This window comes from Malaclemys terrapin, chromosome 5, assembly GCF_027887155.1.
Source record: "Malaclemys terrapin pileata isolate rMalTer1 chromosome 5, rMalTer1.hap1, whole genome shotgun sequence".
Classification (NCBI taxonomy): domain Eukaryota; kingdom Metazoa; phylum Chordata; order Testudines; family Emydidae; genus Malaclemys; species Malaclemys terrapin.
In genome coordinates, this window is record NC_071509.1 from 97,681,383 (window position 1) to 97,703,138 (window position 21,756).

General features: G+C 41.5%; 1 protein-coding gene across 4 annotated transcripts in view; it reads left to right on the forward strand.

The window, feature by feature from the left end:
* The window catches only part of SCLT1 (sodium channel and clathrin linker 1), a 121,717-nt gene that overhangs the window by 17,318 nt on the left and 82,643 nt on the right, over positions 1-21,756 (forward strand). For all 4 annotated transcript variants that reach the window (XM_054029482.1, XM_054029483.1, XM_054029481.1 and 1 more), the window contains exons 7-12: positions 6,049-6,184; positions 7,489-7,611; positions 8,527-8,592; positions 12,164-12,234; positions 19,352-19,442; positions 19,597-19,688. In XM_054029482.1, the coding sequence (XP_053885457.1) occupies positions 6,049-6,184; positions 7,489-7,611; positions 8,527-8,592; positions 12,164-12,234; positions 19,352-19,442; positions 19,597-19,688 (579 nt within the window). The remainder of the gene's footprint in view (positions 1-6,048; positions 6,185-7,488; positions 7,612-8,526; positions 8,593-12,163; positions 12,235-19,351; positions 19,443-19,596; positions 19,689-21,756) is intronic.

The following is a 21,756-nucleotide window of genomic DNA, read 5'->3' on the forward strand; positions in this document are numbered from 1 at the left end:
CGTGGGCACAGATTCTGAGTCATGACCAGGTCCAAGTTGAACCTTCAGTCTCACTGTATATGGTGCCTTCCCTGCCCCCAGCTCTGTTACCAAACCTATCTTTTGCTGCTGAGAGGTTGAAATAGAGCAGGAGTCAGCAACCTCTGGCACATGGCTCGCCAGGGTAAGTACCCTGGCGGGCCAGGCCAGTTTGTTTACCTGCCACGTCAGGCCGGTTTGTTTACCTGCCGCGTCGGCAGGTTCAGCCGATCGCGGCTCCCACAAGCAGTGGTTCGCCGTCCCAGGCCAATGGGGACTGCGGGCAGCAGCGCGGGCAAGGGATGTGCTGGCTGCGGCTTCCCACCACCCCGATTGGCCTGGGACGGTGAACCGCGGCCCGTGGGAGCTGCGATCGGCCGAACCTGCCGACGCGGCAGGTAAATAAACTGGCCCGGCCCGCCAGGGTGCTTACCCTGGCGAGCCGCGTGCCAGAGGTTGCCGACCCCTGAAATAGAGTGAGTTCACTTCAGAGCTCTATTAAAGCCTTTCTTGATTAGTCAGCAGTTGTAGTCAGTGAGCCATATTAACTAAATTTAAGTGGGTGACATCAAATTCAACCAAGATGCTTAAATCAGAAAATTAATAAATTCAGTGCTCATATTAAGAGAAATATTGGTGTTGAGAAAAATGCTTAGCTGGCATCCTAACTGGACCCTGTCATATCCATTTTATTAATACCTTTGTAGTTACAGTAAATGTAGGATGTACTTTTCAAGAGTGATATGCTTTACATAAAAATACATGTTCAGTTCATTTCTTTTGGAGGACATAACATACATGGATGTATTCAGCTTTCAACTTTCTTATGTTAGTGTTGAAGTGTCTTCTGATAGCTGGTAATTGCTAATAAACTAATAAGACTGAAAAATCAGAGATGATAGACCAGCAGAAACTGTTCGTGGTGATCTAAGAAAATCACTGTGGTGTATGCTCTCTCAATGATCATTGCGGTGCTGTAAAGTAATTCAGTTTAGTTCACATGATGTCTTATTGCATAAATATAAGCTATTTTCAGTGTGACAGGTGTGCAGGGAGAGAGAGAATCAAGCATATAGTTTTACGTGACAGATTTTCTCCACTTCAGTTGTAGAATTTACATTTGTTTTCCCAGGTATGCATATTATATGCAAATTGTTATTTTGTTGACTATCAGATATTAAAACATATACGGTCTTCAAAATATAGTATCACTCTAAATGGTGACATTCTTATCAGCTATGAAGGAACTCTGAGATCTGAGAGAGCAAAGAGACAAGGAAATCCAAGAGGTGGGTCGGGGGGAGCAGGAGAGGGTCAGTGCAAATTGAAAAAAAAAAAAAGAATAATTAAGCTATTTACACAAGCCCCTGCTTGGCTTAACATGTAGCAGTCACTGACATTTCTGCTGATTTTGGTGTAAAAACTGTATTTACTATGTGAAGTAGTAATATGTTTTGCCGAGAAGTGGTTATATTTAATGTATATGCATACATAGAGTTGAAAGGCAAGTCAACTCGTCAACTTGTAATATAGTTAAGTATTCTCAGATACTGCAACTGGCACTGGGACTCCCTGCCAGTTTTTGTGGTTTGAAAAAAAAAGAAAAAAAAAAAAAAAAAGACTAAGTATGTTACTCTCTTCTGTTGCTGTGTGAGAGGCCCACATATAGAAGAGGAGTAGACTAAAGTATGCAGGGGAGACAGTTTAACTGTAAATTTTCAGGCTTTTTAATTTTGTGTATATGTAGATCTTTTTCTGTAACCTTTGTTATACTAATCTTGGGCATGGCGTGTAACAGTAAATACAAGTGAAATATAAATGGGATTTGAGTTGATTGTGTCCCTGTATGTCATAATTCTTCAAAAGAGAGGAGCAGGGTTACTTATGGTTATCAGAGTAACATTGGAAACCTACCCTTTGTAAGTGAGCAGTACAATAAAGATACTGTGTAACTGAAATCTATTCTTATAAAGTATTTATACTACTATTTCATGACGTTTTTTTCCTCCCTGTATTGGCAGACAACTGCCATTAATGACAATAGGAATTATGCTAATGAATTAATCATTTAGCACTTCTCATCAAAATGCTTTTCAGACAGAAAAGAATAGTCTAAAACTTTTGGTTAATTTTAAAATATTTGCAGAAATGCTCAGGTATTAGGATTCTTTAACAGGGCTTGAAAAAAAAAAAAATCAATTCAGAAGTGCTAAATGATTATTAACTGCCTCATTGGGGGTGGCACCCAGCACTAATTTATTTCCGCTGGGGAGCAGCATTAATTGGAGGCCCGAAGTACAACCAGCTATAATCTGGGGTCTTTAAACCAAACAGTGAGGAATTCCCAAACTAAGATTGAATGGGTCTGATTCAGGGCACCTGTGTATTTGAATAGGCTGTCTTTCAGCAAACAGATTTGGATAAACTTTAAGGCCTGTTAATTGGTTTGACAGACACTTCTTAAGATACATTTTATATGTATGCAGTTGGATGTCTATCATTCCAGTGTCTCTGGAGTGAAGAGGGGATTACAAATATAAGGCCAAATCCTGCTGCTTTTAATAATCCTAACAGACATGAATAAGGTCTGTGGTATCTCTTTTTTACTATACAGTTGGTCTGGAGTTTATGTAGCACTTAGATATCTTTCATCAGTTGATTACCAGCTCCAATAGACATGGTAGTGTGAAAAATAAGTATTGTAGTACAGGGAGGCCTAGAATGGGCTAGCTGCCCCACGTACAAACCTGCCCAGACCCTGTGGGTATGTACATGGGGCAGCTAGCCCATGCTTCTGCTGCCCATATTACTGTGGCTACATTACTACTTTTTTGCATGCTTGATTTACCTTCCTCTCCATAGATGCAGATGGGGGTGCACATTTGTATCCTTCTGCATCAGCTGCTGCACACTACATGGCATTCATTTTCTGGTGGGGGCAGATACTGTTAGTCATTGTCCTCCCCGAACTGTTCCATCAATGGAGGACAGCCTTATGTCACACACAGTGATCCACAGCAGTCTGGCAAATCACTGTATCCCCAAACACCCCAGCCATGGTACCTTTCCTATCCTTATCTACCTGGCCAATGCTACCCACTTTTGGGGCTTTGGTGGCAAAGGCCATCAGGAAAAGCAGGGTTTGTGGATGCCTTGTGCAACTTCAGTTCCCCCCAAAGCAGGCAGGTACAGCATCAGGCCAGATGTTTTCAAGCAGTTTGTACAAACAACTAGTTCTCTCAATACTCCTTTGAGGCAGGCTTTATCATCCCCGTTTTATGGATGGAGCATCTGTGATGAAGATTACTTACCTAAGGCCTTACAACAAATTAGATGTGAGGTGGAACTAGAATAGAAGTGTGTGGTTCCCACACAGTGCAAGCAATTTTGTACTGAGGGTGGCCAGCCCCTGCTGCTGCTGGCTGTGCTACTGCAGCTATGCTTATATTTTCATCGTGCTAGCTTGATGAGAGCTAGCTTGAGTATGGCTGTTCAAGATGGGAATATCAGTGCTAGCTCCAAGTACAGGTGTAGCCTAAATGAGTCTCTCTCTGAGAGTTGGCTTTTCCTCAATAAGGTCTTAGAATCATAGAATATAAGGGCTGGAAGAGACCTCAGGAGGTCATCTAGTCCAATTCCCTGCTCAAAGCAGGACCAACACCAACTAAGTGATCCCAGCCAGGGCTTTGTCAAGCTAGGCCTTAAAAACCTTCAAGGATGTAGAGTCCACCACCTCCCTAGGTAACCCATTCCAGTGCTTCACCACCCTCCTAGTGAAATAGTGTTTCCTAATATCCAGCCTAGACCTCCTCTACTGCAACTTGAGACCATTGCTTCTTGTGCTGTCATCTGCCACCACTGAGAACAGCCTAGCTCCATCCTCTATGGAACCCCCCTTCAGGTAGTTGAAGGCTGCTATCAAATCCCCCCCACGCTTCTCTTCTGCACATTAAATAACCCCAGTTCCCGCAGCCTCTCCTCGTAAGTCATGTGCCCCAGCCCCCTAATCATTTTCATTGCCCTCCACTGGACTCTCTCCAATTTGTCCACATCCCTTCTGTAGTGGGGGGACCAAAACTGGATTCAGTACTCCAGGTGTGGCCTCACCAGTGCTGAATAGAGGGGAATAATCACTTCCCTCGATCTGCTGGCAGTGCTCCTACTCATACAGTCCAATATGCCATTGGCCTTCTTGGCAATGAGGGCACGCTGCTGACTCATATCCAGCTTCTCGTCCGCTGTAATCACCGTGTCCTTTTCTGCAGAACTGCTGCTTAGCCAGTTGGTCCCCAGCCTGTAGCAGTGCATGGGATTCTTCCTTCCTAAATGTAGGACTCTGCACTTGTCCTTGCTGAACCTCATCAGATTTCTTTTGGCCCAATCCAGTTTGTCTAGATCACTAGGTCACTTCTCTCAAACATACCCACACTTACACCAATACACAAACTCATCAATCAATTTCTCTTACAGGCAAGCAAGGAAGGAGGATTTATTTTATTTTTAAATGCTTGTGACAGGGTCATGTTAAATGCATAGTGTAGTGAGGGGACTACTACCTCAATTCTTGGCAGTTACAAGGGCTGCCACTCTGAGACAGAGTGGGACAATTTACGTGAGGGAGATTATCTAGTAGGAAAAGCCACCACAAGATAATGCTCCAAAACGATGCCTTAGCATTTGGAAAAAAGCTAGAGTCAAAAATGTTGTAATTTTAGAAGTTTGATCAATTTCATATAAAATTGATCAATGATTTTGGTCATTCTGTAACTTCCAAACTTTAGTTTAAAAATAAAGTTGCTAGTGGTCTCAACTGCAGTCACTCTGGTACCTTGCACAGTCACTCAGTAATCTTTGGAGATTAGAAATCCATGTTCATTTCAATGGCAAGCTCAAAGATCTACCACTAGCCTCCACTCTTCTCTATTGGATAACAATTTATATTTAAGCATATGCTATGATTTAAAAGCACATCTGTCTTGCTTTCACAGAGAGCAATTCTGATCTCTTGGACTAAACATACAATTACTGCAAAAATTATGTTCACTGAAGGTATGAAAGCCTTTCAGTTTTTCCCCCCCCCCCAATGTTTGTTTTAGGCATAAATAATCAAAGCATAAATTGTAAAACTCCTAGAAAAGCACCTGAAACCTTGAGTTTAATTTAGTTCTTGTTTCCCCACCCCCACCCCCCATCTTTGGCTGACTTAGAAGTAAGTGTCTCTATATGCATGCACTTCCATGGAGTAAGATAATGGATAAGAGGCAGAAAATATGTGCTAGTATTCATGAGGAAGGGAGTTAAAACGGAGACTCAGATTAGATCCATAATACCACTGTTTTTCTACAATGTTAGTCTCAATGACAGGCAAAAATTTATAAAAACTGCCGTATATGCACAACAAAAATGCTTGCAAAGCTGAACTTCTGGATGAACTAACCTTAGGACTTCTGTAGATGGGTCTTTAGTTTGCACCAGAGAGGTGTAAGATTTAGTCCACACTCCACACTAGCATGTCATTCACCGACTGGCCTGTGTGGACTTGCTGTTGTGCACTAAGAATTCCCTAGGGCACATTAATGTAGGCCCATTTCAAACATTATGTCAATACATATTAGGGACTTTTTAGTGCACACCATCAGGGTGCACATGGGCTAGTTAGTCACGAATAAAAATTTATATTCCATGGACTAATGCACCATGTAGACAAGTCTTTAGTATTTAATGAGTTTCTTCTGGAGAGGAAAGCAAGGGTCTTGTAAGAATCTGTTACCTCTGAGAAGATTAAACAATTTTACGATTTCTAACGTAATTTATAGTGAAATTCATGTATTTTAAATTAGTCTTAATTTTATAATATTCATAATTAAACATTAATTCAAAATATCAATTACATTTAGAAGGTGCACTGTAAATATAACTTGTTTTAAAGATTTAGTTTTAATGAATTTTACATTCATTGTACTTATGCTACTCCAAATGTTAAAAAAAATATTGTTGAAAAAGCAATGGTTTACTATATTTGTGTCACAGACTGCATGAGGAATTGAAAGAAGCTGTTGAGAAGCAGCTGGAGGCCCTTCCTTCTGGTACTCTCTTGGGGAGTGATGTGTTTGCAGATGAAGAAATAGTAAGAAACCTTCAAGATCAGTTACAACTAGCCAATCAAGTGAGTGATTTTAAAACAGCTGCTACTTTATTTCTTTGGCTAATTCCTTTGCACATTGGGGAAATCATCATCAGTTGGTAAGAAATCACTCTTCAGAACTTTTTTTTATTAGAAATATTAAAAGTACTCTGTACTGATTATTTTAATTTTTTGGTAACCTACAAACACTGATACTTTTGATTACCAGTCTGAAAGAATTTGGAGTTTTGCACTCAGAGAGTTTGTGTTTTGTACTAATACTTAATTACTATATTGATTTCTCCCTCCCCCTCCAATTCCAGACTAGAGAAAGGAAATAGCGATGAGGCAGGATGATAAAGCCTTTTTACATCCATTGAGAATACATATTGAAATTTTCACCAATCATTTTTGGTGAACACTGGTCAAAAAGATAGTAAATGTGAAATGAGAAACAAATTTGCATTGTTTGGAAGGTAGAAAATCAGAATCTAAAGCTAGAAAAGGCTAGATTCTCTAATATAAGATCATTACTATAACAGGCTGATGACCTCTCTTGTACACAAAGACCAAATTCTGCTGTTGCACAGGTGCAGCTCCTATAATTTCACTGGGTGCTGATCCATGTAATTGAGAGCTTATTTTAGCTATTTGAATCAAATAGGCTGGTATGTTGAATCAGAGTCTCAGAACTCTCAGTAGAAGCCACATGTCTCTTCTAATTTAAACTTCTGAAAAGAACTACTCTTTTTAAAAGAACAAAAAAAAGCAGAACCTATTAATCTGTTCAGATCTTTAGCATGACAGGGTCATGTTAAGTCACACTTTCTTGAAACATTTTCACTTCTCTAAAGTTGGTATTTTGTGAATAAAGTCACAAAATGGGACTTCTGGTTTCAGTAGTAGAATAGTGAATTGTCACTGAATTCATCCATTTAAACAAACAAACCCCATCTTGAGTCTGCTTTTTGGAGACTGGGAAGGAAGAGAGAACTGCATCAGGAGTCCTTCGATGAGATCCATAAAAGTATCTAGAGAAATAAAATTCTGACTTCCCTATGAAAACTACATCCCTACCAATACCAGCCAGAGCATAGTATAGCTGTGAGGATGCTTTGAAAAGCAGTGTGTCTCCTACGTTTATTCCGTAAAAGAGATATCTAGTAGTCACTGTATCTTGATGATGGTGAAAGAAGAGAAACAGGAAGTCACATTTACAAGAATTATATTAAGTTTCTTTAACATAAAGGAAAAGGTCCCCTGTTTTTAAAGTGTTGTACATTAAGCTAAACATGTTCTAGTAAGAGAATCTTCTATATAATCTTTCTTGTTTTTAAACCTTCTAGGAAAAAGAGCAAGCACTAGAGCTCTGGCAGACAGTATCACAGGAACTAGATCAACTCCAGCAGCAGTACCAGGGGCACATGACTGAAGCACAGATTCATGTGGTAGAAAGGCAAAAGCAAAAAGTAATTTTGATTGTATTGTTTGTTTTGGCAAGTCATTGTAATCTGGAGAAATTCCAGAGCTGTAAGTAAGGCAAATTTAAAATGTTGTATATCACTACTTAGCTATCTGACACCAAATGTATTATAACAATCATCTAAATATTATTTAATGGTCAGAGGCAATTGTAGATTTCAGGTGCCACTCTTTGTTCTAATCCATATCGTACAGGTAAGCTATATTTCATGTGTCCATTGACAATCAGATGGGGCATGCATATTGCAGTAGGGTGTGTGTGTGTATAAAGAACTACAATGAGCTAGAGCAAGAATCAGTCATGTGGTTCTTCAACACCCTTCAAAAATAAGTTCATATTTTTTAAAAGGTTCAGTTCATACCTCTGGCTGCACTGTTTAATTAGTGGTCTGTGGGCTAAATCGCAGCAGGGTGCTATATGTAGCTACCTGCTAGAAAATCCAAACTCAACCAAGTGAATATGGAGTAGAAGGCATTGTTTATTTATTTATTTTTTTTCCCCCCACATAACCTGTGAAAAAGCTGCTCTGCAGGTCCGTTGTGACAAGAGTTGTATAGAGGGTGTTCTGGAGTCAGGGGAGTAGTCCAAACATTTATGCATGTTTGCATCCTGCTAGGCTTGGTACCCATTTAGGAGGGAGGCATTATGTGACTGCTTAGAAATTGACCCTAAGGTTTTAGACCCCTTTTTTCAGTAGTAAATCTGTGATGTACCCAAAGATTTACCAGGTCAAATCCCACTAATAATCTAATTAAAATCCAAAAAATTAAAGTAACATTGACTGCATAAAACATAACATATCTAATTTGTTGAAATTGCTTTCAGTTGAACTTAAAATGCCTTTAGGATAATTACAAGCCCTTTATAATGATGATTACAAGCTCTGTATCTTCTATTTTAGGATCAGTTGGCTGGCTTTCAACAACTGACTGAGCAACTTCGATTAGCCAATGAGAAAACAGAGTTGGTAAGTGATTCCATCTGGACAATGCATTCATATTTTCAAACTATTAAATGGTTAGTTTATATTCTGGGGGGGTATCAGGGTACTGTACTTACCACAGGTGGCACCTACTCCTGTCTATTCTGGGGATTCGCTCTCTTGTGGGTCCGATGTCTCCTCTTGTGGTCTGCCTTCTCTCCATTGTCCTTTCTCTAACTCTGCGGCCCCTCTCTCCCTCTGACAACTGCAGTTTTCTCTTCATGACTCAGCTCTCCAGCCAGGTCACTGTGTGGTTTCCCCTTCTGGGGTATAGAGGCTCACTGGGCCTGCTGTCCAGGCAATGCCAATGCATCAGTGGCTGGTAGGGGAATCCAGGCTTGCCCACTACTCCAGGTTCCAGCCCAGAGACCCTACAACATGCAGCAAAGGTCTGTTCAGTCTCCAACCTGGCTGCTCCCTACCCAGCTCTCACAGGCTTTCTTCTCTACCCTTCTCTCGTCTTCCATAAGGGGTCTACTCTTTCCCTTGGTTCTCTCCTTTCCTCTCTAATGCACAGAGAATGGCTATAGACTTCTTTACTGCAGCCATTTTTGATACCAGCTTCTGGGCTTTATACTAGCCCAGCCCACACCTCCTCACCTGAGCTTCATCTTCTAATGAGGGGTTGCTTCACCAGCCTAATGCCCTCCTGTGCGGCCTATCACTCTAATTGGCCCTTTCTCAGCTTCATTAACCCTTTCAGGATTAGTGTGGCATGAACGTCCCATCACAGGGGATAGCCAATAAAGGAAAACATAGAGACACCAGACATTACATGTCTAGTAACATGACACATAACATGCTGTCCTTGGATAATGTCATATAATTTACAAGCAATTGGACCTTATCATAAATTGTCTTAATTGGTGTTTTTTACTCTTGAAGAATACCTTACTGTATAAACTAGGTTGTGTTACTCCCTTCCCTAGTAACTAATCTAGTGAGTAGCCCATCCCAGAAAGCCTTACACATGAAATTGTCTTCTTCCTTCCCTCCTGTATCTACCTTATGAAAAGAGCATAGGACTTGTCCTATGTATAATGTGGAGCCTGTGTTATCCATGTTCTCCTTCTCTTTTCTAAACTTCAGAGTTTGTTTAATACAGATGGAAATATTCAAAAAAACAGATTTAATCCTATTTCTAAAGTTAGCTAAACTTTAGTTTGATTACTTCAAAATTGTTGGCCTTTGTGACTTGACCAAGACCACAAATGGAGTCTGTCAGAACTGGGAGTTGTCCTTTATTCTCAGTCCTGTCGGCAGTACTGACTTCGTACTGCTGACCACTCTTGGCTGCTCAGCAGAGGAGTTTTTTCAGCCACAGACAGCAAGCTGGTAGGAAGCTTGTGCAGGTCTTGTGCAATCAGCTGTAGCCTGTTCAGCACTGCCTTGTGAGAGGGTAAACTGATCGTGAAGTCCACCAAAAAATCCAGTGATCTGTGGCTCTCTTTTGGATGCCAAGAACCATTCTTGGGTGGTTGTGGGGTAAACAATAATTTGTGATCTTTAGGAGAAATTGATGACAAGCTTTCACCCTAGTGTATAGTTTGCATTATGTTAAATTTGAGTCTTGAAAATGTGAACATCTTCTCAAGGAAAAGGCAAGAAAGTTATTTTGTTTCAAATGAAAACTAAGATTGTCCGGCACATTTTAGGTCTCCCATACCTCTCAGTGGTTTGAGCATTGGCCTGCTAAACCCAGGGTTGTGAGTTCAGTCCTTGAGGGGGCCACTTAGGGATCTGGGGCAAAATCAGTACTTGGTCCTGCTAATGAAGGCAGGGGGCTGGACTAGATGACCTTTCAGGGTCCCTTCCAGTTCTGTGAGATAGGTATGTCTCCATACTAAATCTATACATAATATAATTGTGAAATGTAAGGAACCCATATGACTCTGGCTTTCATTTAAGACCTTACATGATATTCTTTGGTGAACCAAGAATGTACATACCAGGATTAGAATATTCTCATAATCCCATTGGTATTAAGAGGTTCATGGGTCACAGTTAAGGCTATGTTTTAGTCATAAGTATTTTTAGTAAAAGTCATGGACAGGTCACGGGCAGTAAATAAAAATTCACAGCCCATGACGTGTCCATGACTTGTACTATATACCACTGACTAAATCTTGGGTGCTGAGGGGGAGAGGGCAGCCTGGGGGCGCTATGGGTGCTCTGGGGGGGCTCACAGCCCAGGGGCGCCTCGGGTGCTCTGGAGGGGTGGGGGTTGCAGTGTGTGGCCCGGGACCCCCACCAGTGCTGGAGTGGGCAGTAACACGCGGCCCAGGACCCCCGCTGCTGTGGTGGCCTGAAACTACCTCTGCAGCCATCAGTGCAGCTGGCCCATGGGCTATTGAAACTCCTCAGGCAGCCCCGGAGCCAGCCACGCCAGCTGCTGCAGAAGTCATGGAGGTCCCAGAAAGTCACGGAATCTGTGACTTCCTTGACAGACTCGCAGCCTTAGTCATCGTCCCATTATAGACTGAGGGTGTTAGGTATACTAGTGAAAAGAAGAACAGGAGTACTTGTGGCACCTTAGAGACTAACAAATTTATTAGAGCATAAGCTTTCGTGGACTACAGCCCACTTCTTCGGATGCATCTAGAATGGAACATATATTGAGGAGATATATATACACACATACAGAGAGCATAAACAGGTGGGAGTTGTCTTACCAACTTTGAGAGGCCAATTAATTAAGAGAAAAAAAACTTTTGAAGTGATAATCAAGCTAGCCCAGTACAGACAGTTTGATAATAAGTGTGAGAATACTTACAAGGGGAGATAGAATCAATGTTTGTAATGGCTCAGCCATTCCCAGTCCTTATTCAAACCAGAGTTGATTGTGTCTAGTTTGCATATCAATTCTAGCTCAGCAGTCTCTCGTTGGAGTCTGTTTTTGAAGTTTTTCTGTTGTAATATAGCCACCCGCAGGTCTGTCACTGAATGACCAGACAGGTTAAAGTGTTCTCCCACTGGTTTTTGAGTATACTAGTGTTTTACCTCCATCCACAGACCATAATTAAAAATGGGATTTGGCTTTTTCCATAAAATATGTTTGATGCTTTTTAAACTACACTAGTTAAATATTATAAAATGTCTGTAAACAGAAATAATCTGAAGCTTAAGTAATGTTCATATAATGTTTTGTGCTTTCCAAATTTTTTTATATAACTTCAAAATAGTTATCTAGTGAAAAATATCTTTGGTTTCTATAGCAAATAGATGGCTTTCTAATTTAATCAAGCCATAATTTAAGAGAAGAGCTTAAACTGAGAGTTTGAAATTCTTTAAAGATAGTATTTTCTGTACCTCTAGTCACAGTAGTTAGTCTACCTTAACAGGATGCCTGATGAAAGAGTAAGTGCATTAATGAATAAGCCCATATAAAATAAGCAATAAATTGATTAAAGGGAATAAATGAATAAATCTGCATGCCTGCTTTCATTAGTGAACATACTAAGTGTCAGATAAAGGAGACACCATATAACAAGACTTTTCATTAAAATAGCCTTCAACAGAACAAGGAATATGTTACAATTCTTTCTTCCTTTTACAGACTAACCAACAATTTTTGAAAACAGTAACAGAACAGAATATGGAACTAGAACAGCTACGCAAACAACTGAGGTACAAATCAGAGACCCTTTTAAATATACCATTCTATCTTATATTCCTTCTTGAGTCATTACTTTATCATTGGCCTTGTCTTCATTACAAAGCTGTTACTGATAATTGTCTTTAGCAATAGTTACAGTTCATCTTTGAATGTAGGTAAGAATAGATTCTGACGGAGCATGTTTTCTGCTGATTGTTGAATCCTGCACAGTGTATACAGAATACCATACTGTGTGTGTGTATATAATTTTATAACGTAGAAGATACTACTTCATATATTCACATAATTTACATATTAATTATATCTAGAGTTAAGCAAATCGCTGCTGTTGTCACCCCCTGCATCCATTAATACTGTGTGTGTTAAGCTTTAACATAGAGATAATCTTGGGCCTAACTTCGTACATTTAGAGTCGCATCCTCTGAGGTGCTCAATGCTCCCATTCTCTTAAGATGCTGAGCACTCTTTACTCCCATTTAGCAGATTTGAGCCCTGAGGGCCAGCCAGATATTTTTATTAGCATAGCATATTTGCACAAAATCTAGTTGTATTGGCAATAAATCACATTGCAACTTTTGGGCATCGTGAAGTGGGAGTATTCAAAGTACTCTGAACAACTTTAAAGTTTTATTGTACAACTAGGATAAGTCTTGTTTGCTTCATATATGTCATATACCATGGAGAGGTAAAGAGAATTATGTTTCTTAGGTAATATGGAATATAGAAAGGGGTGAATCTTAAATTGTTCAGTTTCTTTTAGGGTCTATCTCTTGTATGAATTCTGTGCTTTGTTCTCCCCACCTCTTCCTCATATTTTTTTTAAGGGTGTTTTTAGGGATTTCAGGGAAATGATTAAATTTCCATGGACCACCCCACAGATTTATTTAGGCTTGTTCTATCACTGGCACTGAACAGCCTATTTGGGGTACCATCTGAAGACATATTTATGAGTTTATCTTTTCTGGTAAGTCATAGTACTAACATTTTCTTAAGTTACTGTTTTTATTCTCCTAACTTAAAGCTTACATTGCACAATTCTGTTAACTCTCTAGCCCTCTCAGATTATATTAATCATAGAATATCAGGGTTGGAAGGGACCTCAGGAGGTCATCTAGTCCAACCTCCTGCTCAAAGCAGGACCAATCCCCAGACAGATTTTTGCCCCAGATCCCTAAATCGTCCCCTCAAGGATTGAACTCTCAACCCTAGGTTTAGCAGGCCAATGCGCAAACCTCTGAGCTATCCCTTCCCCCCCATACATTGATTGGTATGGTGCTGTACATACCATAAAATGAAGGCAGTCCCTGTTAACATATATATTTTGTATTGTGTTCATCAACAAAACTGTCTCTTTAAAGAGTTGTTCAGAAACTAACATTATTTCAAAGTTTGTACTACAACAACAGTCTAAAAGCATGAAAATAATCTAAAAGAAACATTTATAAAAATGAAAGGTAAACCATAAGGAAGAGATGAGCTAAACTGTCTGAAGTTGAACTGAGGTTAGGAAACTTGTAATCAAATTAATTTTGGGATATCCTAGGAAATGGATTAGCCTTGTAGACCCTGTGGGGTTTTTTTTTTGTTTTTGTTTTTTTTGGTAGCAAAACAACTATTTTCAGGATTTTTATATGGTACGGACCTCAGAGGTTCAAAGAAGCTTTTTGTTGTTGCTGGGGTAGCAAATGCAAAAATAATACAGCAACCAATTTACTCCACATCAACAGACTGCATTACATGCCGTTGACCTAAACTATTTGTCATCTATTTGTGGATGTCAAAATCTTCTTTCCTATTACACTGTCATGACTTCCAGCAAAAATTGTTGTTAGTTGAAAATTCAATCATAATAATATTATTTATATTACTGTAGCAGCTAGGGGACCTAGTCATGCACAAGGACCTCATCGTGCTGTGTGCTATACACAAACAAAACAAAAAGATGGTCCCTTCCCCAAGGAGCTTACAATCTAAGTATAAGACAAGAGACAATAGATGTCTACAGATGAACAGTAGAGTACAAGGAAACGTTGAGACAGTATTAGTCAGTATGACAAGCAGTGGTCTCAGCACATCAGCAGCCTAATATGGCTAATTTTTTTTTTGTAGGCATCACAGTAAAGGAGAGTTTTAAGGACAATAATGAGGTAGCTTGTGGATGTTTATGGGGAGCCCTCCCAAGCATGAGAAACATGGGAGGAAGTCTGAAGGTGTGTTGAAAAATATCCTGATTCGCCTCAAGGAAGTCTCTTGTAAATTACAGTGAAATTGACAAGAACCCTCCAGTCCCACTGCTCTTCCTCCCTGCCAACCCTGCCCCCCTATCCAGAAGCCAAAAAGGTGCTGTCTGTACCCCCGAGCTGGAGGTGATGGTGGACAAAAGTTTGATTGAATCTATCCTAAATTCAGTGGAATCTCTGTTCTACCAAATCAGAATTTTCTTCATTGAGTGATGGTCCCTGTTGTATTCCACTGAAGGTTATGTGCCATATGCCCAGAGCCAGAGCTTTTAGAAGTAGTAGTGCCTGTTGGTTCTCATATGCATCTTTGATCTGCCTCCTGATTTCGACCAAGGGGATAAAGAGTGGGGTAGACCGACTGCACCCTCAGTTCCTTCTCACTGCTGTATGGTCCGAATCAGAGCTTCTGTTGTTCTCTTGTCCGTTGTGACACACTTTCAGGCTCTCCAAAAAGACTGTTTTATTCTTGTTTATAGTTAGCATTTTATTGTTTTTGTAATAGTTTTTACTATTTGTAGTAGTTTTCTTAGGATTTAAGGACTTTCTGGTGGTACTTTGGTGGTTTTCTGCCTACCCCCCTGCCTCCTGGCACCCCGGTACTGGATTATACCAAAAACACCGAGGTTCAAGATCTGTGCTTCCTACCCTCGCTTGTTTTCAATCAGCGATGACCACCAGTGCTGCTTGGGGGAAACCCACGTCGTATCCAGGTGCAGTATCTTCCTCTCCTTCCCTGTCCATGCCTGGAAAGGCCAGGCTGTCCGTCTCAAGAAGCACCTCATAGAGGTTCCCATGAGGCCATAGTCGGATCCAGGCTGGGGAACACCCCCATAAATTGGCCTTACGAATCAAGGAGTGCGTCTCCTACCACAGAGCTCCAGTCCAGTTCCTCCGAACCAGCACTACGGATCCAGTGCCGGGGTCTAGCTGTGAGGCTCAGAAGCATGTGCACGAGCACGGCAGTAAGTCTTCCTCAAGATCCAAGAAAGACACTGCACCTTCCTTGAGTTTCAGCCACAGAGAAGTGGCGTGTTCCAAGGCCCACAAGCACGACAAGAAGTCAAATATTGGACCTGTCAGTCCCAGTCGCTGAGCCTCATGCCCCCTCTTCCTCACTACTGCTGAAACCATGTGAATCATCTGTTCTGAGACAGCCTTCTGCCTCCATTCCAGCTCCGTTTCTGTCTGTGGAACATGTGCTATGGACACCAGGGAGATTCAGATCAGCTCCTGGACCTTATTAACTGCCCTAGATGAGATGAGATCTCTGCATCCTCTGCTGCATTCGCCTCCAAAGAGACTCCACTCCCCTGCTTTAGACTTGCTGCCTTCAGGTCGTGTTCCTGAGCAGTCCTCTGTGACTCCCTCAGTGGCAGTGGCTCCGCCATTTGAACAGGGATCTGACTTCTCACCGTCGGAAGATTCAGTTGGTGCACATGGTCAGCTGGTCCCTTAGCAAGGGCAAGAGTATCCGAAGGCTCCATCAGCCCAGTGGCAATGTCCTCCCTTCCCTCAGCACAGGAGCCATTGTTACCCAGCTCCATGGGGACCGCCACAGCAACCGCCAGATACATCTGGTTGGCCATATTGGGGATCTTGGCCCCAGTATCCACCTTTGGAACCTTCATGATCTGCCTGAGAGGAGTTCCCCCTCCCTACCTCCCCACCCCCCCATCTCACCACTCCAGCCTTCAACAGGTAGGCCTTTGGAACTGGGGTTGAAGGATGCACCAATCAGCCCAACTCCGACGGTCCCACCAGATCTGGAGCAGTTCCCCTCCTTGTCTCCAGAGGCAGCAGTGTCCTAGAATCCTTTCTGCCTCTCCTTCCCCCCCCCGCTCCCCGAACTACTGCCCGTTCCAGGAACTGTTAAGGAGGGTGGTTGCCACTGAAGGAGATGCAGGACAGCCAGCATCAGCTACTGGACATTCTGCATTCATCGGTACCAGCCAATCAATGATGCCATTCTCCCTCTGGCCTGCACCATCTGGCATACCCTGACAACTTGTGTGCCCACTCCAAAGAGGGCAGAAAAGTGGTACTATGTACAGGCGAAGGGTCTGAGTTTGTTTTCTCAATGCCCCCACCCAATTTCCTGATTATTTAGGCCATTACTAAGCAGGCCAGACAGCAGCACACATTCCACTCCAACTGACAAGAAGGGTAAGAAACTGGACCTTTTGGGTCGTAAGATCTTTTCATCAGCCAGCCTTCAGTTTTTCATCTCTAATTACCTGGCATTACTGGTATGTATGACTTTTTGAATTATGGCCAATCAGTGGAATTTGCGGACAAGCATCCCCAGCAGGACCATGACAGTTTCCAGGCTATTTTAGAGGAAGGCAGATGGGTTGCCAGGACAACACTCTGGGCTGTGGTAGATTCCGTGGACATATCTACATGCACTATGACTGCAAAGATTGTCATGAGGAGGGAATTCTGGTTCTCGAGGGAGATACGGAACACACTTGAGGACCTCCCTTTGATGAACCCCACCTCTTCAACCAGAAGACTGATGATTCTCTGCACTCACTCAGACTATAGAGCGACCCTACGGTCACTGGACATTTATACACCAGCACCCAAGTGCAAATTCTGTTGGCCAGCTCCTGCTCAATGGTACCAAGCTCCTCAGTTTTTCTGCCAGCAGTCCTACGAGCCTCCCCACAAGTGTCAAAGGACAAAGTTTCCCTCTGTTTGCATCTCAAGTTTCTGCCAAAAAGCGGTTTCCCATTTTCACCTCAACCAACCCATGTGCTTACCTGCCTTCTTTCCAAAGCCACATACCTCAGAGAAGGAACACACCTTCACTCCCTTGATGTCCAAAGGGCCCTGGTCTTTTATCTGCAGAGGATGAAGTTGTTCAGACTTAGACTATTTGTTGCTATAGCAGATAGCCTGACCCTTAATTCTAAGTGTGTTTTGGGGTGCATTATGCTCTGTTATCAGGACTGTCTCCTCTCCTTGGGTAGGAGCCCATTCCACAAGAGCACAAGCATCAACTATGGCCGCGCTTCACAATGTGCCGCTCATGGACATATGTAGGGTGGCCACGTGGAGTTCAGTATACACCTTCTCTTCCCATTATGCTCTGGCACAAGATTCTGTGACGGATGCCTCATTCGGTGAGGCTATCCTATGTTCCATCATCTTCCTCACACCCTCTTCCTGACTAGGTACTGCTTGTCAATCACCCTCAGTGGAATACAATAGAGACCATCGTTCAACAAAGAAGAGGAGGTTACTTACCTGTAACTGGCGGCTCTTTGAAATGTGTGATCCCTATCTGTATTCCAATCGTGCTCTCCTTCCCATCTGCTGAAGATCTGATTGATTTGTGGCGGAGAAGGAATTGAGGGCGTGGTTGGTCCACCTCGCCCTTTATCATCTTGGTTGAAACCATGGGGCGGAACAAGGGTGTATGGGTGGACTACTGGACACTGCTATTTTTAAAAGCTCCGGTTCCGGGCACATGCAGAATGCACATAACCCTCAGTGGAATACAGATAGGGACCACACATCTCAAAGAATCTCCAGTTACAAATAAGTAACCTCTTCTTCTGAAGGCCAGTTCTACTTATAGGTCTATGAACAATCACAGTTTGCACATGCTCAGTGATACTTCTTAGCTTTTTAGCTGCTAAAATCTCCAAAAATTCCATCAGCACAGGACATGTTTGAGTCTTTCACAGTTCCTTGTGCTGACCAGACTACACATATGCCATGTCCCAGCTTAAAACCACAGGGAAGAAACCAGACTTTCCCTGTAATAGTTGCTTTCAGCTGCTCTGGGTTGGGGCTAGGCATTGGAGCTGAGAACAGGGAGCCTATCTCCCACCTGGCACCCAGGTAATGTGGAGTAGGAAGCCATCTGATTCAAATGCAGAGGGGACAAATTCCAGACCTGGGGAGAGGGAAAGGAGTAGGTTAGGATAAGGAGCCTAGAGAGACTGAGAGCCAAGGCGGTGAGGAGGCTGAGACTGGTTGGTCAAGGAAACTGGCATTGGGAGACAGAGGGTAGGAAGAGAAGACAGACAAGCAGCAGAGTTGTGGGGATGGAGTGGGATCTGGGACTGGCTGGACAAAGAGGCTTGGGCAAGGAGCCAGGGAGGGGGACACAAGCAACTTTAATTCTGGCATTTCCTTACTTTAGAATGCTTGACTTTGCAACCTTAGTGTTCTTTCAACTGTAGTTTATTTATGTGTAAGGTTCTGTGACCAGTGTAAACTTAGCCCAGCACATTGGGTGGGGGGAAAGGAAGAAGGAATCTGTGTTTTCCCCTGTCCCAGGTCAGTGTAATAGCAGAGTTGCTTCATTCATTTCCACAGGGGAAAATGGCATAAGTGCCATCCTCTGGCCCTGCTCCAGTTTATCTTCCCCTTCCTACCGCATCCTAGCCAAACCTATCTACCTTCTGAAGCACATAGGCCGAAATTTTTGAAAATGGCTAATGACTTGGGATGCCTAATTTGAAACACTGAAAATCAGGCCCCCTTTAAGGTAACTCCTGAACATCTACCTTCTGAAAAACAAACCCCTTTAAAGTGTCTCAAGTTGAGTACTCAAAAATTTGAGGAGCCCAAAATCATTAACTCACTTTGGAAAATTTTGGCCATGGAGTCCCCCACAAACCTGTATTCAGCAGTACAATGGCGTATGTATTTCCTCTTTGGTGTCCTCAGAATCTCTTCCACATAACAGACAATGGCGGCTGCTGCTGCTGCTGCTGTCTATATGTGAAGGTTTACTGGTATGATTGACTTCATGCTGTTCTTAAAAAGCCCTGTTAAGTTCTGGGTGGTGTTTTTTTTGTTTTGTTTTTTGTTTTTTTTCTTCTTCCTCTAATTCAGCTAACTATAATTAATTGAGTGGTTTCTTTATATTCAGGCAAGCCAAAGTAGATGTGAGAACAGCAACTGCTAAAGTTGATGAAATGACCAAGTTGTTAGTGGACCTTCAAGCCCAGATGGAGAGAAAGGTATTCTAGCATAACTGAAAGTTTTAGTGATTGTCCTGTTACAAACATGAAACTTAAATTTACTTAAAATTGTTTGTTTCCGTATCGTGCATTTCATTTTTTGTGCTCAAGCAGAGTTCAGAAAAAATGTCAGAGTAATTGCTGTGATTTCTAGGAAGAAGATGTAGTATCTGCTCAGGAGAGAGAGGAAGCATCAGACAAACGCTTGCAGCAATTGCAGTCTAGCATAAAACAATTGGAGACGAGGTAAAGAGATGAATGATGTCATTGAATGTGATTGATGATATTTTTAGAAGAGACATGAAAGCAGAGGTTTTCTAAATGTCTGAGTTCTATAATTTTGAGTAATCTAGTTCTCCATTTCTTATGCAGATGATATTTATCCTAGATTACTCATATTTTATCTGCTTCATTTCCCTACCCTCTGAGTAGCCTCTGGCTTCCTTCTTCTCACCTGAGTAAAGACTAGAAGACCACAGATCACTTGATCTTACTTATCAGTCTATGCATAGGTCCCAAGTTTCAGAAATTTTATTTACATCAGCTGGAGTGGTACTGCTAAAGCTCCAAACATCAGTTTGAAAGTATTCCCTTGAATTGGCCCCTTTTAGGATGCATACAGCCTTCCTCTATATTAAGACAAGTAAAAGCTGGTTTCAAGTATCAGTTTGGAACTCTTGAGACTAGTAAGGACACTGTAACAACACACTAAGGCAAACTTCTTTTCGGTGGTAAATGTCAGTGATAAAGATTTATTGAATATCTAATAAAGAGGATATTTTATGATATTTATAATGCTTTCAATTATAGCATTACCTACTAATGTACTTGAGGATGACTAAGGGTTTTTATTACAATATCTCTTCTTTCCCCTGTCCCTCCCCCTTTTATTGCCAAAGAGCTAATTTGGCTGAACAAATTAATTCTGGGCCAAAATTTTGCACTAAATTGTTTTAACCATCAAACGTTTGTCAGATGACTTGATAACTGAAGTTTCTTATTGAAGTATTTATAGCTCTTCTAAGGTTGTTTCTAACAGATTCACATTTTTGTTCCTGCTTCATGGGTGTGACTAGCAGAATCACTGTAGCTAAATAATCTAGCAACCAGCCAGTACAAGAGCACTGGCCTACTTGTAACAATAGGGGCTCTTATTGCCTTGAAGTGTTGCAGAAGCTGAAGTGCTTTACAGTGGCTTTTGAGAACTTTTGCCTAAACTAAGCATGATAGTCTCCTTTTATTTGTTTGAAACTGGACCTGAAGTGATCACCCAGCCATAGTTAATATAATGGGTTTTTTTGTGTCCATATATATTTTGTCTTGTAGATATTCAAAAATAAATAACTTGGCTGCTTCAAAAACTACTCTAGGTGTAATCATAAAATGTTGATTACAGTCCATCATTACCATCAACTTTAATGCCTGATCTGAGCCCAGCTACATTCCTGAGTATGCATTAAAGGCTGGCTGTGTCCTGCCTTCCCTCATGTCAACCAATAACGTAAATCATGTTACAGCAATAATACTATTTAGAGCTAGTATAAAACTACAAGCCCTTTCTCAGTGCTCATGCAATTCCGTCTGGGTGCGTGTGCGCGTGCATACACACAAAGAATTGTATCAGCACTGGGAAAACCTGGTCGTTTTACAGTAGCTCTAGCTAGTATTATTGCTTGAATGTGATTGACATTATTGCTTGGCATGAGGGAGTGCAGGAAACAAATGGTTATATTTTATGTAAAAATGTATTGCAACGTACAAATTTTATATGAGAGAGTATATGTATGTATATATAGTGTGTGTATGTATGTATGTGTATATATATATATACACACACACACACACACACACACACACACACACACACACACACACACACACACATTGTTACATAAAATTTTTATTGCCATGTCCCAATTACTCCTCCCTGCCTCCTCATAAAGGGAAACTATTGAAAAAGGCCAAGAGGAATAAGCAGAGCATTTATATAACACTGTTTGTTTAAGGTGTGCCTGTTCCTTTTGTTTAATATGTGATGTTAGAACCATTTGGTAGTGGTATAACAAACTGACTTGCCTTGGCAAAGATTATGATTTAAGATGGATAAGTATCAAAAGAATTAAAAAAAAAAAAAAAAAAAGATATTAAAATGGCAGGTTGTAGCACAAGCCTGCAACCCAGTATAGGTATCTCTGAATAGCAGTACCCTTCTCATTTTAATTATGTGCCAAATGTTCAAAGTTAACTCCTTTCATTGTATTTCTGTCTGGGACATAGTGATGGAGGATTAAGAGGACATATTTAAAAAATGAGA